This window comes from Lathyrus oleraceus, chromosome 5 (assembly GCF_024323335.1).
Source record: "Lathyrus oleraceus cultivar Zhongwan6 chromosome 5, CAAS_Psat_ZW6_1.0, whole genome shotgun sequence".
Taxonomy (NCBI): domain Eukaryota; kingdom Viridiplantae; phylum Streptophyta; class Magnoliopsida; order Fabales; family Fabaceae; genus Lathyrus; species Lathyrus oleraceus.
This window is the reverse complement of record NC_066583.1, coordinates 24161911-24178394: the sequence shown is the minus strand read 5'-3', so window position 1 is coordinate 24178394 and position 16484 is coordinate 24161911. Positions and strand designations below refer to the sequence as shown.

At 32.1% G+C, this 16484-nt stretch overlaps 1 protein-coding gene across 1 annotated transcript; it reads right to left on the bottom strand.

Annotated features, from left to right (window-relative positions):
• Positions 1 to 4544: 4544 nt before the first annotated feature.
• Positions 4545 to 12390, bottom strand: LOC127083314 (uncharacterized). The gene is made up of 20 exons (XM_051023621.1): positions 12166 to 12390; positions 12007 to 12083; positions 11852 to 11929; positions 11450 to 11581; positions 11079 to 11129; positions 10832 to 10978; positions 10584 to 10706; positions 10388 to 10465; positions 10199 to 10288; positions 10004 to 10126; positions 9538 to 9621; positions 8715 to 8813; positions 8383 to 8571; positions 7252 to 7327; positions 6812 to 6915; positions 6471 to 6730; positions 6028 to 6345; positions 5732 to 5810; positions 5554 to 5617; positions 4545 to 4962 (listed from the first exon to the last, which is right to left on the bottom strand). The coding sequence occupies exons 1-20, from the start codon at positions 12251 to 12253 to the stop codon at positions 4847 to 4849; spliced, it is 2376 nt and encodes a 791-aa protein (XP_050879578.1). The 5' UTR covers positions 12254 to 12390; the 3' UTR covers positions 4545 to 4846.
• Positions 12391 to 16484: the final 4094 nt, after the last annotated feature.

The window sequence follows — 16484 nt, the reverse complement described above, 5'->3', positions numbered from 1 at the left end:
AATGTTATTCAAGTGTAAAGTTCAAGTGAAAGAATGAATAATCGGTTACGACTCAAGATTTCAATTGACACTATTCGTTGGTTAACACTACAAGCTTTCGCTTTTAGGGGTCACGACGAAAGTAGAAAATCAAGAAATCAAGGTAACTTTCTTAAGTTATTGAAACTTTTAGCATCCTACAATGATGAAGTTGCAAAAGTTGTGTTGGAAAATGCTCCACAAAATTGCAAGTATACTTCACGTCAAATTCAAAAAGAGCTCTTGCAAATTCTTTCTAGAAGGGTGAAAAAGAGTATTCGTGAGGAAATTGGTGATTCCAAATTTTGTATCGTTGTTGATGAAGCTCGTGATGAGTCAAAAAGGGAACAAATGGCTCTTGTATTAAGATTTGTTGATAAAGTTGGTTTAATACAAGAGAGATTTTTTGATGTGGCATATGTTAAAGACACCACATCTTTAACTCTTAAGGAAGCAATATGTGATATACTTTCTCGACATAACCTTGATGTTTCTAACATTCGTGGCCAAGGGTATGATGGTGCTAGCAATATGAGAGGAGAATGGAATGGTTTACAAGCCCTCTTTATGAAGGATTGTCCTTATGCATACTATGTTCATTGTTTTGCTCATCGATTGCAACTTGCATTAGTTACATCATCAAGAGAAGTCAAACCTGTTCATAAATTTTTTGAGAAGCTGGTCTTTGTTGTGAATGTTGTTTGTTCTTCTACAAATCGTCATGATGAATTACAAGCTGCCCAATTAGAAGAAATTGCTTATTTGTTAGAGATTGATGAGATTGTAACTGGTAAATGTGCAAATCAAGTTGGTACATTGAAACGAGCTGGAGATACTCGTTGGGGATCACATTACGATTCAATTTCTAGCTTGATAAACATGTATGAAGCAACTTGTTTAGTTTTAAAAAAAATTGCAAAAGATAGAGGGAGTTATGCTACACGTGGGGATGCAGATAGTTGTTACAATTACTTGAAGGCATTTGATTTTATATTTATTTTGCACTTGATGAAAGAAATCATGGGAATAACAGATATGCTTTGTCAAGCCTTACAAAAAAAATCAAGATATAGTTAATGCTATGAACTTGGTTCGTTCAACAAAACATCTTATTCAAGGTTTGAGAGAAAATGGGTGGGATATATTGTTTACTAAAGTGGTATCTTTTTGTGAAAAGCATGGTATTGAGATTCCTGATCTTAATGATGTTCATTCAACAACAAGATTTGGACGCTCCCGTCTTGAAGAGAATCAAGTCACAATTCAACATTATTTTAAAGTTGAAATCTTTTTCACTACCATTGACAAACAGTTACAAGAGTTGAATAGTAGATTCAGTGAGCAGGCAATGGATTTGTTAACTCTTTCTTGTTCTTTATCTCCTAAGGATAGATATAAAGCTTTTAGCATTGATACTATTTGTTCTTTAGTTGAAAAATATTATCCTATGGACTTTAGTGATCAAGAGAAGAATAATTTGCAATTTCAACTCCAATATTTTCTATTTGTTGCTCGTCAAGCATCAAACTTGAATAATTTATCAAATATTCAAGAACTATGTTCATGTTTGGTTGCATCTGGACAGGCTGAAACTTACTTCTTGATTGATAGACTACTTCGTCTTATCATGATTCTTCCCGTTTCTACGGCCACAACTGAGAGGTCTTTTTCAGCAATTAAAATTATTAAGACTAAGTTGAGAAACAAGATGGATGATGGGTTTCTTGGAGATAGCATGACAGTATATATTGAAAGGGAGATTAGTGCAAGCATTAGTTCGGAGTCAATTATTGACGATTTCAAGTCACTCGGAACGCGTAAAGCATTACTTTAAGGTAGTTTTAAGTCATGTAATTTAAATTTTTAGTAATTAACTTTGTATTTATTTTAACTTTAATGTTTTATTTAAAATACTATTTACATTTTATTTATAATCTTTATTTTACGTTAGCGGTCATCCCAAAATTTTTTATCTGGCTCCGTCACTAGGGGTATTATGATCTTTTACAATATCTTATATTGTTGTCATTCGGAACATATTGTTGGGACATAGAAACAAAAAATAATGTTGGAACAAATGTTACATGCTGGGAGTACTACATTTATGTGCTTTAGGTACATGTTGAACTGCTTTTCTATGAAATTTACTTCTAAAAGTGTGAAAAAATAAGTCATGATTGACAATTTTATTCAATGTAGATTCGTCATATTGATCAATATGTATTGTTAAAATTGGGTCGACTTTTATAACAATATATTGTAAACAATTATGTAAAGATTGAAACAGGAAGGTTGAGATGGATTCGAAGAAATCAAAATAGTATTCGGTCTGAGGTATATCAGGGGTTATAAGATGCATTACACAATGGGGAGAATAACGCAGGTATCTTGATATCTTTGTATCACATTTAATTTTTATAATTTTCATATATTTCTATAGTTTATGTCAAACAAATGACAATATTCTCATCGTCGTTTATTGGCAGTAAGCGAGATATGATACAAAGATATCAAGATGACATGGCTATTGTTCTTAAAGATGGTAACCCGAATATATTCTTTACAATGACATACAATCCTTCTTGGATTGAGATAACTTTCTAACTAAACCTCCATCAAACTCCACGAGATCGGCCTGATTAGCTAACAAGAATTTTTCGATTAAAATTTAAGCAGTTTTAGGATGATGTCATTAACAAAGGAGTCTTAGGGATAGTTAAAAGTTATATGTATGTAAACGAGTTTCAGAAACATGGACTATCGCATGTGCATATGCTACTCATCTTGGATACAGATGACAAGTTACGGGAACCTGAAGAGTATGATAATGTGGTGAAAGCAAAAATACCACGACATGAATTTGACCCAGAATTGTACGAAGCGGTGTTAAAGACATGATCCATGAGCCATGTGGAGTATTGAATCAAAACTCTTCATGTATGAAGAATGGTCATTATAAAAAAAGATATCCAAAAGACTTTTGCGAAGAGACACGTCAAGGAAATGACTCATATCCTAAATACAAAATAAGGTTTAGAGATCCCATTTTCTTTAAATAGAAATAAGTCTGTTGATAATAGATGAGTGGTTCCTTATAATACATGGTTGTTGTTGAAGTACGATTGTCACATCAATGTTGAGATTCGTAACAACATCAAAAGCATTAAATATTTGTATAAATATGTTTAGAAAGATCCTGATCGAGTTGCAATGGAAGTTCACAAGGGACAGGTATATATGAGATTCAACAATAGGTTGATGCAAGATGGATTTATGCTCTAGAGGCACTGTGAAAAATATTTAAATTCACACTTTACAAGTTATATGCCTCTGTTGAAAGACTACCGATCTACTTGTCAAATCAATATCAAGTGGGATTCTATAAGCATCAAAGTATTAGGCATCTACCAAATGGGCATATATAAAGACAAAATGGGGTAGAACATACTTTTAGCCACCATAATGGGCATATATATATATATATATATATATATATATATAAAGACAAAACTTAATTTTGGTCTAACCTATTTTCTTTTTCCATAATACGGTATTTTTAGCCACCAAATTATTCCACAAAAATTATTGTTTTGCTTCAAAAGAATCGGTTGAATAAAGTCACCTCACAACGTTGTTATCTCAATTCAAACAAAATTTAATGTCCGAATATTACATGCTTGAAAATATAACGATTGAATAAAGTCATGTCAAAATACGGTTATTTAAATTCAAACAAAATTCAATGCACAAATATAACATACTACAAACAAAATTTAATACGTATATGAATAAATACCACATGTTCCATCATATAAATAATTTATATCAAAATCGAACTTATAAAAAAAACGTTAATATCTTTACGCGTTAGCGCAATAAAAAAAGAGGACAAACGGACACTTTTAAAAGAAAAACATATTTATTTATATATATATAGTTTTAAAATAGTTTTTTTTAAAATAAATTTTATTAAAAGATTAATTTTGACATCTTTTAAAAATCAAAATATAGTTAAAATTGTAAAAAAATAATTTAAATTGTATCTAAAAATAATTTTTTATAAAAATCTGTTTGGAATAACTTCAAAATTAAATAATTTTTAAAATTTTAATATTTAAAGAAACAATAAAATATCTAAAATAATATTTTAAAAATAACTATTCAAACCTAATTATTCAAATCTAATTTTAATTTGAAGTTTTTTATAAAAAAACTTGTAAACTTTTTTTTTCAAAATTATTTCATATTCTTCCATTCCAAAGAAAAAAACTGTTCTTCTAATTATAACTTTCTAATTACAACTTGTAAAATTCAATATAGTATTAATTGTATTTTTGCCAAAATTACCACTAAATAATTATTATAAAAAAAATTAAATAAATATAATAAATAATTAAGAGTATAAATAAATAAAAAATTATTATTTAAAAAATAATAATAATGATTAGTTTCTAGATACAGATAAAAAGTCAAAATTAATACTTTAAAAAGGTAGGGAGAGAGTACTATAAAAATCAATTCTAAAAAAAACCCAAAACAAACATGGCCATGAATTATAATATGATTGCTCACAATATTCTGTATGCAAATATCATTAAAAAAAATAATACAAAATATGATATCTCATAATTTATCTTCTCTCACAAGAGTACGAACCAGCTAGGGGTTCTAGCCATCATTTTGTAAAGTTAATAAAGAGCCACAAAACTGCATCCTCCGCCCAAGGAAGTCAATCTGAACCAAAGCTTCATTCCCAATCAATATACAATTGGCTTTCTACTGAACTCCTTGATCAATAACAGAATTCAACTGCCATCCCATCAACAATCTAATCTAGTAAAGGAAAATGACGGGTTGGCCACTTTGGGTATGAACGTTTGAATAAATTCAAACATACAGTATCACTCTGTGCAAGCACCCCATTGAGAAGACATTTCATTGCTCCTGAACCACAATAAACAGATTACGATTAAAAAGTATCCCGCATTTATTTGAAGCTTAGTGATGATTACAAGCTCATATATGAACCAAGAAACTTACACAGGGGATTTAAGTTAGTCTACAAAACAATAAACTGAGTAAGTGATTATCATTAGTCTTTCTCTAAGATTAATTTTTGTATATTTATTAACCCGGAGAATCATTTCTCGGAAACAACCAATAGTGAAGTAAAGATTTCCCTTTGGAAACAACCATTGCAATCAATATTCAATAAAGGTGCAGATCAAATAGTTATAATTTAGCTGACTAGTTCATTATTATCCATAAGTTTCTATTACTACCCGTCTAAGAACAAGATCCTGAAGTAGGAGGTAAATTCAAATTGACAGCACAGCAAACTCCATATTAAACATTTTCCAAGAGTAAGAAAATTAATTACGATAAAACATTTTTAAAAAATGAGTCAAGATGAGAAACATGGAATGCACGGGTGCATCACTAATGAAGCAATAAATAATCAGCTTCTCCCTAAAATGAGTAGCTGCCTGCATGTTTATAGTAAGATTGGCAGTAAGGATGTGGAACATAACATACCGTGTGTACCAACTGGTTCTTTAATTCGGCCACGAAGACCACGTTTGGTATATATCTCTACAGGCTGCAATCACCACCCACATTAAGAAATCACGTTAGAATAAGTTCTCTCAATACTGAACAACTCATCAAAATTATATCTAAGGGTTTCAGAAAATGGGCAACAACTGTTTTTTACCTTGAACCATTTAACATCCTCTGGATTATAGAACATATGTCTTACGGAAGCTTTACGTTTTGATACTCTCTGGGGGTAGCTGCATCACAAAATGTTCAAAAACTTCTAATTACCACAACAGTATTTTTATTGTCACAATTCTGAAATGAAAATAATTACATTTTTCCCAGTGTTTTTGTTGAGATTATAGGGTTTTACAAAAGAACAGAGAAAAAGAAAAAGAATATAATGAAATAATTTAATATTATGTAAAAAAATTCAATTTATGGATTTTGAGAAAATATAAATAAACATACCCTGTCAAAATAAGACGCTTAAGGATTATCCTATCTGGATCAACAGTTTTCAGTGAGCCAACAGCAGCCACTACTGGTGCAGCACCATCTCCAACTGTCTTTAGGACTATAGTAGGAAGAGGAGGAAATGAAATTGGTGCATAAATTGAAGCAACTGAAAAGCGTCCGGCGTGGAGAAACCTCTCCATCTTGTTCTTGTCTGTGTTTATGAACTCACTAGAGAAAGTTGGTCGGCCAACAAATTGCCGAAACCCAACATGAAATATTAACTCTTCCTTGGATTTGATGGGTGCATCATATGTTTCGTGTTTTTTCACACTACAAAACACGAGTGATTTAGTTCATGACACATCTATTGAATACTCAGAGAGAACCACTTTTGATGAGAGGGCGCTGAAATGATCCAACAACAAATATGAGAAAATGATATATCATATACGCACCTGAAATGAAGGACAGATACTTTTGACTCATGTTTCAACAGGCCACATGTTGTAACTGGGGTTGTCTGTGCAAGCGAACGTAGCTTTGAGACAACAATACTGGGCACTTCTTTGATATGCAGCCTAGCATATGAGCCAACTGGAATATTATCCTCTCTGTTTTCATCTTCCCATTCTAAAGCTTTAGCATGAACATGCTTTTGTGTTCTTTTAAAATTATCAAACTCAAAAATTTTGGCATAGTCTTGGGGTAGAGACTCCTGATATAATTGGAAATGTCAGATTACTTTTTTTTAAGTGGCAATGTATGAATGTAAAGAATCTCCAAAAGACAAACATACTTTAGGATCCCATGAAGAAGTCCTGAAGGACTTGAGTCCCCTATATTTTGCAAACCGCTTCCTAGCCGGAACATCCAATGGTGTATCGACTTCATCAGGATACTCTACAACAAGAAACAAATGGCAAGCAACAAATAAAATATATGAGCAATAAAACAGCAAATTATCTTTAAAGGTTCATTTTTGCTTATCTAAGACAAAAATTTCACACAATGCAAAAGGGAGGAACCAGAAAGTGGAAACAAAAAAATAAGGTATCTAAGGAAAAATTCCCAACAAAGTGCAAAAGGCGGGACGGGAAATATAAAGTAGAAACCAAAAAAAAAAGTTTGCATACAATGTGCTTACCAAACTCTCTTGCCTTTCTCAAAAAAAAGGCGGGTGTCACACACAGCACACATTTATAGTGATAAAACTGATAACATGAAAGAAAAATATACCCTCATCTGCAGCATGTGCTTCTTTAAGTTCCTTAAGTTCATCTTGTATCTTCTCTGTAGTCATGTTGTCTACTTCCTGTAATACCAAAATAGTAATTGTGCAATTAAAGATATAGATCATGATCCACTGACACGAAGGGAATGAAAATTAATCTAGGAAAAAACTAATCCAACATTGTTTACTTAGAGAGAAGAATATCTTAATATTAATGAATAATATACTTTTAAAGTCAACAGAAATAACCACTGAGTTTGAAAAATAATTGGGTAATGATAGAGCTTCTTTTTCATTGTGTATGCAGCCAAAAAATAACTTTATAAATAACAATTAATTAAAAAATGAACATTGGATTTGTCAAAGTCATATTTTCTATATAAACTTCTTCAATGGTACAAGTTTATTAAGTCTTACACCAGCACCAATAAATCCCAAACACACACATACACAGTACACATGCATTTAAAAGAAGGAATAGCTTTCAATAATTTAGAAAAAGGTAATCAAACACCCAGCTATGGGCCAGGATTATCACAATGCAAGTCCTTAACATGTTTGAAATAACGCAAAATTCGCAAAAATAACTGAATATCCATAATACCACATACAAAGGATTGATTGATAAAGCAGCACTGTCCAATACATAGTGTTCAAATACCGGGAACAAAATCTGTGTTGTCAATAGCACGCTTAGTGGTGCTATAATGGAACAGCGTAGTGGTGGTAGAATTTTGGGGATAAATTCCACAATCTTTTATAACTGTCATCTTTTCTTTAAAGGTATAATTCAATCCAACCCCTTTGAAGAGTAATGTTAGGTTCTGTTTTATTCTTTTTCTCGGCTTAAGTTTTATTACTCTATACTTTAAGTTATATAAATAAGTATGATGATCTCTTTAATTTTGTAAACTAGTATACTTTGAGTATTTATGTTCACTTTGTACACTGGTTTTTAGTCTTTGCAATAATGGCTATCCCGCTATCCACTATACTGCTATAGCATTTTAGAGGGTCTGTGTTATGCAACCCTATCTGAGATTAACATAGAACAAAATAAAGGACAAGAGACTGTCCAGTAAGGCCAAGGGCTAAGGATAAATATTTTAGTATTGCAAAAGTATTAGCAAGCTCACCATCATGACAGAATCATTGTCAGTTTCATCCTCAGAATCTCCAAATCTTAGTGAAGCTCCATCACCATCGAGATCTACATATTTATTTCCCTCTTGCCCCGGAAGCCCATTTACTTCATCCAACATCATATCATCCTCATTGTCACAGTCCGACTGCTCTTCATCAGACTCATCAACAATCCATGCTGCCTGAAAATTAAAATAAATATTAGATGCCTATAATTTCCATACTAGATACTTGGTGAGCAAAAAAATGTGATATATATATATATATATATATATATATATATATATATATATATATATATATAAGAAGTGTATCAGGCACATACCTGATATTCTGAAGTGCCGGCAGGAAGCTTCCTCTTTCTTAACTTTTTTTGCTTTCGATCTTCATCAGCCTGTGCCATTTCAGCCTCTGTTGGCCATGTCTGTCAACAAGTAATGATGTCATACCAAAACACTACTAAACAAAACAATCTTGCAAATAAATAAACATATGCAATTAAGATAGTGCCCCCACAAACGTGTTAAAGCACTTTGCTTAGGTATAGGCTGATTGTAAGCTAAAAAGAGGGAACTTAGATAACAGGCTACAACGGATTGAATTATAAGATATTCATCAGAGCATGTTCTGTCATATTATACTAAAAAAAACTAAAATTAGAAAATACTCTAATGCACCCAAAAACTTGTTAAAGCACTTTGTTTAGGGAAAGGGGGGGGGGGGGTGATTCTACGCGAAAAAGAGTGAACTCGGATAACAGGCTACAGCTGATTGAATTATAAGATAATCATCAAAGCATATTCGGTCATACTATACTATAAAAAAAATTAGAAAATACTCTAGTCATCAACAAAAATAATGTCAATCAAGAAATTAGGAATACGGAGGCTCATAAATAAAATACTAGTACTCTTAGAATCTTTGGGTTCGGCCTAACTCATCCCTACAAAACAAATACCGACTTGTAAGGTGAGGATTACTGGGACTAAATTCACCCCTTCAAACCCAACACAATGAAGGTGTTGGGGGTTGCAATGAAGGCAAGCCAAATGTGCAATTAAGGGGACTAGGGGCGGACCGCAATTAAGGCGGAAATTCCAACAACAGTTTACAAATGGCAATAGTGGAAATGAGATTTTAATGTCTACCTGCTCTCCAGCAATAAGATCAGGAGTATTCTCGACAACTAAAGATTCTTGAATTTCAGGATCTGGAACTAGAGAACGAATGACCTACAACATTAAAAGGTGGGGGAATGAGAAAAAAAAGTAAATGTGTAAATATAAATAAATGGTTCAAGATTAAATGAGTAAAAAAGATCATAATATCCAAGAGTGGCACGAGCCAATTTAAATTGTTATATTTCAATATGAATTTACAATATTTTACTAACCGTCTGAACATTCGCATATATTATACATTTCAACATACAGATATATATTTACATAATTATCTTACCTTCTGAACATGTGCATATTATTATACATTTTGACACACTGCTTAATGTTTACATAATATATGGGCAAAATCAGATTGAAACTCAAAACCTTAAAGGGGACTTCCTTTAAGAGTTCCTAACCAGTCTAGTTTTGAAAATTAGGTAAAAATATGTACCTCCTGGTCATGCATTTCATCAGAATCCATCAAGTCTTGTTTTTTCTTTGAATTCAAAGCAAAGGGATCCTTAAGAACCTCAATTTTGCCTAGCTGGAAATCTCCTGCACCTGATACATGAACCTGAACAAACAATATATGAGACAACAAACAACTAAATGTAACTAAATTTTATTGAATGACATCGCTGATTACCAGTTGATTCACAGAGAGGTTACGAGCACGAAGGTAACCACTGAGAACAAGGGTGCATTTGTCAGAATTGCCATCATATACTGCATCGACCTGTAATTTATGGTCGTAAACATGATAAGCTCAATATGAGAAACTAAATGTAAATTGATTGAGTCAAACAACGTCTGGATCAAACTAATGAATTCAAACCTTGTTAGTCGTGAGGTAGGGTCGCTGAGTCCTCCAATGAGGAGTTTTAAGCCTCTGCTCTTTAAAGAGTGACAGGAACTGCAATTGCAGAGATGAGAAAAGTGGAAGGCTTAGAAAATCAAAATGATCATACAATGTGTGATAAATACAGCAGGTGCAATCGAAATTTTCAGTCATCAAAGGGTGAAATAATTACCTTGTGAAGATCATCCTTTGTATCAGCTGGATAAAATTTACAGTCCTCAGGAAACTCAGAGGCAAGACTAGAAGTACAAACCTTCTTTAGTTCATTTCTTTGTTTTAGCTCGGTTGGCAAATCCTGAAAGCATTACATGGAAATTCCAAGTATATGATTAAAACTCAATTTCTTCATGAAATGATTGTAAGCTCGTATAAGTTTTATCCATAAGTTCTAAAATACTACTAAGAGCCAGCATAACTTACCCGAACAAAGATTGCAGTACTTGGTAAACCAAGTGATTTAAATATTGAAAGGCAATGCTTTCCAAATGAATCAATAAAGTAAGAATCAGTTTCTTCACACAGAGACCTTGCAGTTACAGAGGCGACAAAAATCAGTAGATCGGCAACCTACAACACAAACAATGTTGAACAGTAATCACAACCAACATTCTCAACATCCGCACACTAAAATCCTTGAGATAAGAAGAATAAAAACAATTGATAATACCTTAGCCATTTCCAGACAAGACTGTAAGTCACCATGAGGTGCTTTTAGTACCTGCAGTGTATATAACATCGGTGTAAAATAACAACCGTCAAAACAAAGTTGGGAAATGACTACAAAAAACATCATTAAATACCCACTGAACAGATGTCTAAATTACAACTGGTTCCTTATTTCTCGACTAACCAAGTGTATGTCTATATTTAACTTCTAACAATAGATTTTTAAATTCATTACTCGGTATATTTACAACTATTATTAAATATTAAGCATAAAAGTATTTCTTATCAACATCAATTAACACAATCCATGTTGTATATGCAAACCCGACAAATTAACTAATTTACAGAGAATGAAGGAGCAGACAGATGTACCGTTACTCTGGTCCTATATTCAGAAGAAGCAACTGTCTCTGACAGCACCGCAGAAGAATCATTGGATAACAATGACAAAAGATCAACTGCAACTGGTTCTAAATCCACAGTATCACGAAGGGCAAAAAGAACCTGGGAGGAACAAAAGTTAAGGACACAATAAAAGTGAAACCAAAATGGTGTGCAATAAATAAGAGTTAGTTCGAATTAAGCTTATTTGAGCTTTTAACTACTATCATAAGGCATAAGCACTTGTCCGACTACTAGGAAGAACTAATGGAAACAGTTTATAACATGTTTACATCTAATTTACAGCTCTAAATTAAGTTGTTTATCAAAACAGTGCATAAATATAATATCAAATTCAGTTCCAAAAATAAAGGCAAGAGTAAATTTACTCACAATTACTCGAGGAGGACATTTCGATCCACTCAATTCTCTTTTCTCTTTCAAAACCGCAGCCTTTTTTTGTTCACGAATCTGTATATTTACAAATAAGTAACATGAACACAATACAACACACAATGAACAATAGGAACAGATTCAAATTCAGATACCATTTTATTTCTCTGAAGTCGAGTTGCACGAGCCCCTTTGCCAACATTGCGCGACGATTGTACAATCGCAAGTCTATCTAAACAATTCAATTGAAAACCCTAACATTAATAATCGATGTAAAAACAAAATAAAGGCATTCATAGCTTGAAAATACGAACCTTTGACAGAGGTTTTGTGAATATTGCGAGAAGACTTTGAAGAGAAACGCGATTTGTGAGGCTTATTGACTTGATGCGTTGCTCCCATCGTGCTCGCACCGATCAGGTATCAGCTTTTCGCCCTCTATGCTTCGTTGTTATGGTGATGTGAGTTGCAGTTTGCAAAACCCTATTCTGGAGACCAGACTTAAATCAACTAAACCCTTTTTATCCAACAATTATTTGGTTTATTTTTATATACTAGTATCACTTAAACCGGTGTCTTAACCTATTTAAACCCGGTCCGACCAACTTTCCAATTTAGAACTAACCTAATTTACATTTAAAAAACACCTTCTTTTTTAGATTTGAGTTATATGTAAACCCTCCGAATTTTTAAATGAGTTTTTAAACTAAAGAGTTTTAATCAAAAAGATTTATTCAATTTCATTACGTTTGATCAATTTAAACAAAGTCTAAACTATTTTATTCTTTTAATTAGATTGTTTGTTAAATATATTTTATATAATGTAAATAGGTCATTAAACTAATTTATAATTTATAAATAGATTTTTCAACTAATTAAAATATATAAAAGTTAATTTATTATAATTTTACACTAATAATGAAACGTAAAAAGAAATTCACACGCAAGCACATATATAGTGATAATTTAAAATAGAAAATAAAGAAATAGACAACTAAGTTTAGACCTTCAATCATAAATAAAAGTAATTTTAACATAATTTAAAATTTAGAAAGTCTAATTTATTTATAATCAAATCTGATAAAATGGCTAAGGGAGCATGATCCTACGAAATAAAAATTCATTTCTAGTTAAGGTTTAATGGCTAAGGGGACATGATCTTACCAATTGAAAGTCTACTAGAGATAAATCAATAGAGGCAAACTTGTATACGCAATAATTTCTTTCTCTAAAAGTATGAATTATCATAAAATGCAAGTGACTTGTTAGAACTATGATGTTCAACCACCTATTTTTTATTTCTCAAGGAACAAGATGATGAGACATACAAGTAACTAATAAGGAATCATTATTAAATCAAAGTATATGTGGATGTCTCATATGAGCAAGTTCAATAGATAAGTTATGCATACGAGGCATTATGCTTACCAAGGGGATAGTCAACGCAACCCACATAATCCATAATAACATTCGTGAAAATACTTGCATATGTCAATGGACCGGGACAACCAAGTGTAAATCAGTTGTGTGTAAGTATGAGTTGGAAGTCTCATATTATTTAAAAAAGTAGAGGTTTAACACTTTATAATTAAGAGAGTTCATACATCTATCACCTTTGGGTTTTATGTGAATATGTGGTGTCTCTCTCACTTATGTGTTGCTCTTGACTCAATGTTGATGCTCCTCGTGATGACCTAACTGTGGTATCAGAGTCGATGGTTCAATTAAGGGACTAGCTCCTCGTATCGAAAGCCTTCTTGACAATGTAGTAGTGAGGCGGCATATTCCATTATAATGCCCGTAACAGGGGTACAAGTGTATGTGAATGAAATAGTTTTCGTTTTAAGAGGAGTATAGTGGATGGACTCACACTTTAGGGGGGGGGGGGGGGGGGTTGTATGCAAATGTGAGTTAAAAACTTAGAAAAGTGAAGGTTGAGCACTTTACAAGTGAGATGACCCATACACATATCACCTTAAGGTTTTTGGTGAGTATGTGGTGTCTCTCTCTCACTTATGTGTTGCTCTTTACCCAATGTGGATGCTCCTCATGATGATCCAACAATTTGTTTTAACCCTAAATTCATCCTCTCTACTTAAAGAAGTGAGACAAATGGGCTAATCATATTTAGGTTTTTCTTCACATAGGAAGGGAGCTCAATCTCAACAATGTTGTACTTGGTCTAATTGAGAATAATAGGGTGTCATATGACTTCTATGATGTTATAACTTTATTTAGGTTAAGAAATCATATATAAAAGTCTGTTTCAAGCATGGTAAAGTTTCTTCTCTTAAAAGCATAAGCAGTTACCTGAGATGTCGTTGAGTTAAAAGTTTAGTGGTAAAGGAGCAATGTAAAAAATAGTGTGAGGAGGATTCATAGTTATTGTTGCAAATGTTGCACATTAGAGGATCATAACAACCTATTCTCATTAATTTCTCATACGATGTAACTTTGGTATTGATAAGTTTCCATACCATGGAAGAATAAAAGGGATGAAATGATATATTTCACATGAGTTTTGTCCACACAGAAAAAATTAGTTGCATAAATAGTAGTGAAGTGATAAGCATCTATAAGGGTGAGCAGTCATGAGTTTGTGTGTTTCCAAAAAAGCATGCCTTCTCTAATATTAAGAGGAATGATAATTCTCCTAATATTGTCAATTAGGAAAAATTACATGTAAATCTTGAAGAATTTGCACGTCTGGCCTTGAGATAAAGTCTTGCACTCTTGCTTTTAAGTTAAATTGAACAAGTTAAGGAATGTTAAAGAGGGTACCTAGGAGTTTGTTAAATTGATTTTCCGACCAAAAATTAATTATAAAGCTTCTGCCTACTAGCAAGCTATTATTACAATTAATGTTTTGAAAATGAAGTATTATTTCACTCCAAATAAAGGAGAAAATATGATAATTAATTCATACATGTTTATAATCTATTTGCTTTAACTTTATTAAGAAATGAAATGTAAACAAAACCATTTAACCAAAAATATTATTGAGTGGTGGCAACTCCTGATCAAAGTTAGAAAGAACGTAGACTTTATTAAAAAAATTAGTATATACTATATTTTAAATAAACATTATAGTTGTAATTGAGGTTAAAGGTAGTACACTGTGAGTGTAAATCATTTTTATACTATCATCCAATAGAATTATAACATTCCACCATGTCATACCAGTATTTTAAAATTAAATGTGTGACTTGTCAGGATACATGTCCCTGATTGGTTGACAATGTAAAAATATTTTACATTGTCAATTCATATTCTTTTTTCTCTTGTAATTTTACTTAAAATATTATAGTTTTTGATATTGTAAAATTAAAATGTATTTTATTATTTGAAAAATATAGATTTAAATATTTAAATAATAATTGTGTATTGATTTTTTTTATTAGTTTACTTATTTGTCATGGGAAATATTTTTCTTTTGTGGTGTATCAAACACCTTAAGTTAATGGGCACAATTTTTTAAAAACAAATTATTTAAATAAATATCTAAATTTTGAAATAATCAAATTATATTATATGTATAAAATATTAGAACAAGATTGTTGACATCCCTTGCATTTTGATGATAACAAAGTACTTAAAGAACAAATGGATATAATAACATGTGTTCAAGTGTGCGGGATCACAAACATATAATTAATTCTGATTGAAACTATATGTAGAGAAGCAATATAATTTTGATTCTGATTTATCAGAATCTGATAACTCGAAATGTGTTCATCATCCTTTAAAGGTTCAAACTTTGGTCATGTGTTCCAACCTCTGGTGACAGCTCAAACTCTGAAGGCTTGAAGAGCCTCTGATCCGTACATTGTACCAAAATAGACTAGTCTTGTCAAAGCCCTAAATTTCTGGATAGAATCAACTAGAGTTTCGTTTTGCAAGGCTTAAGGAATGGTGATGTGTCCTATTTAGCATGTTCTACTTTTTGGTAGATGCATAGTACTTCGAAAGGTGTTGTGAAATGTGTCATTATTCAGTGGACAATCCTTCTAACCAAATTCGTTCTCCGACATCTCTCTTGGCATGCTTCTTCACTAAGTCTGCTCTTATGTTCAAACCCTCTAACGACTTTTTCTCTACCTCTATAAAAGGAAGCTGAAGATTTGAAAGAAGGTGTACAATAACAACGCAATATAATATTTTGAGCATAACTATAAGCTTTCATTTGTAATTGTTATTGCATAAGATCTTAAGATTTCTTATCTTTGTATATCTTAGAAATCTTAAGAGGTTAAGAACCTCGATGGTTGTTGCACAACTACTATAATTTTGATCATGTATCTAAGTAAAGTGGTTATCTTATATGCTAAACTATTTGCTTAAATTAAAGGAAGTCTCTTGCATGCGTGTTTAGGAAATGAAGTCTCTTGTATGTGTATTCGAGCAAGGAAGTCTCTTATTTGCTATCGCATCTCGAAAAATACGATCTTTCGTGATGGTCGTGGAAAAAATTGATTCAAACAGAGTTGTCACTAAACTTTATTTATTTCAAAAGAGGAAAGGGGAAATATCCATAAAACCCTAAAAAAAATAATGGTCGTCGTAACCAAATTCAGGTTCGGGGGTCGATTATGCAAGGGGAAGGTATTAGTGTCATACCCCAATTTTGTTCGGG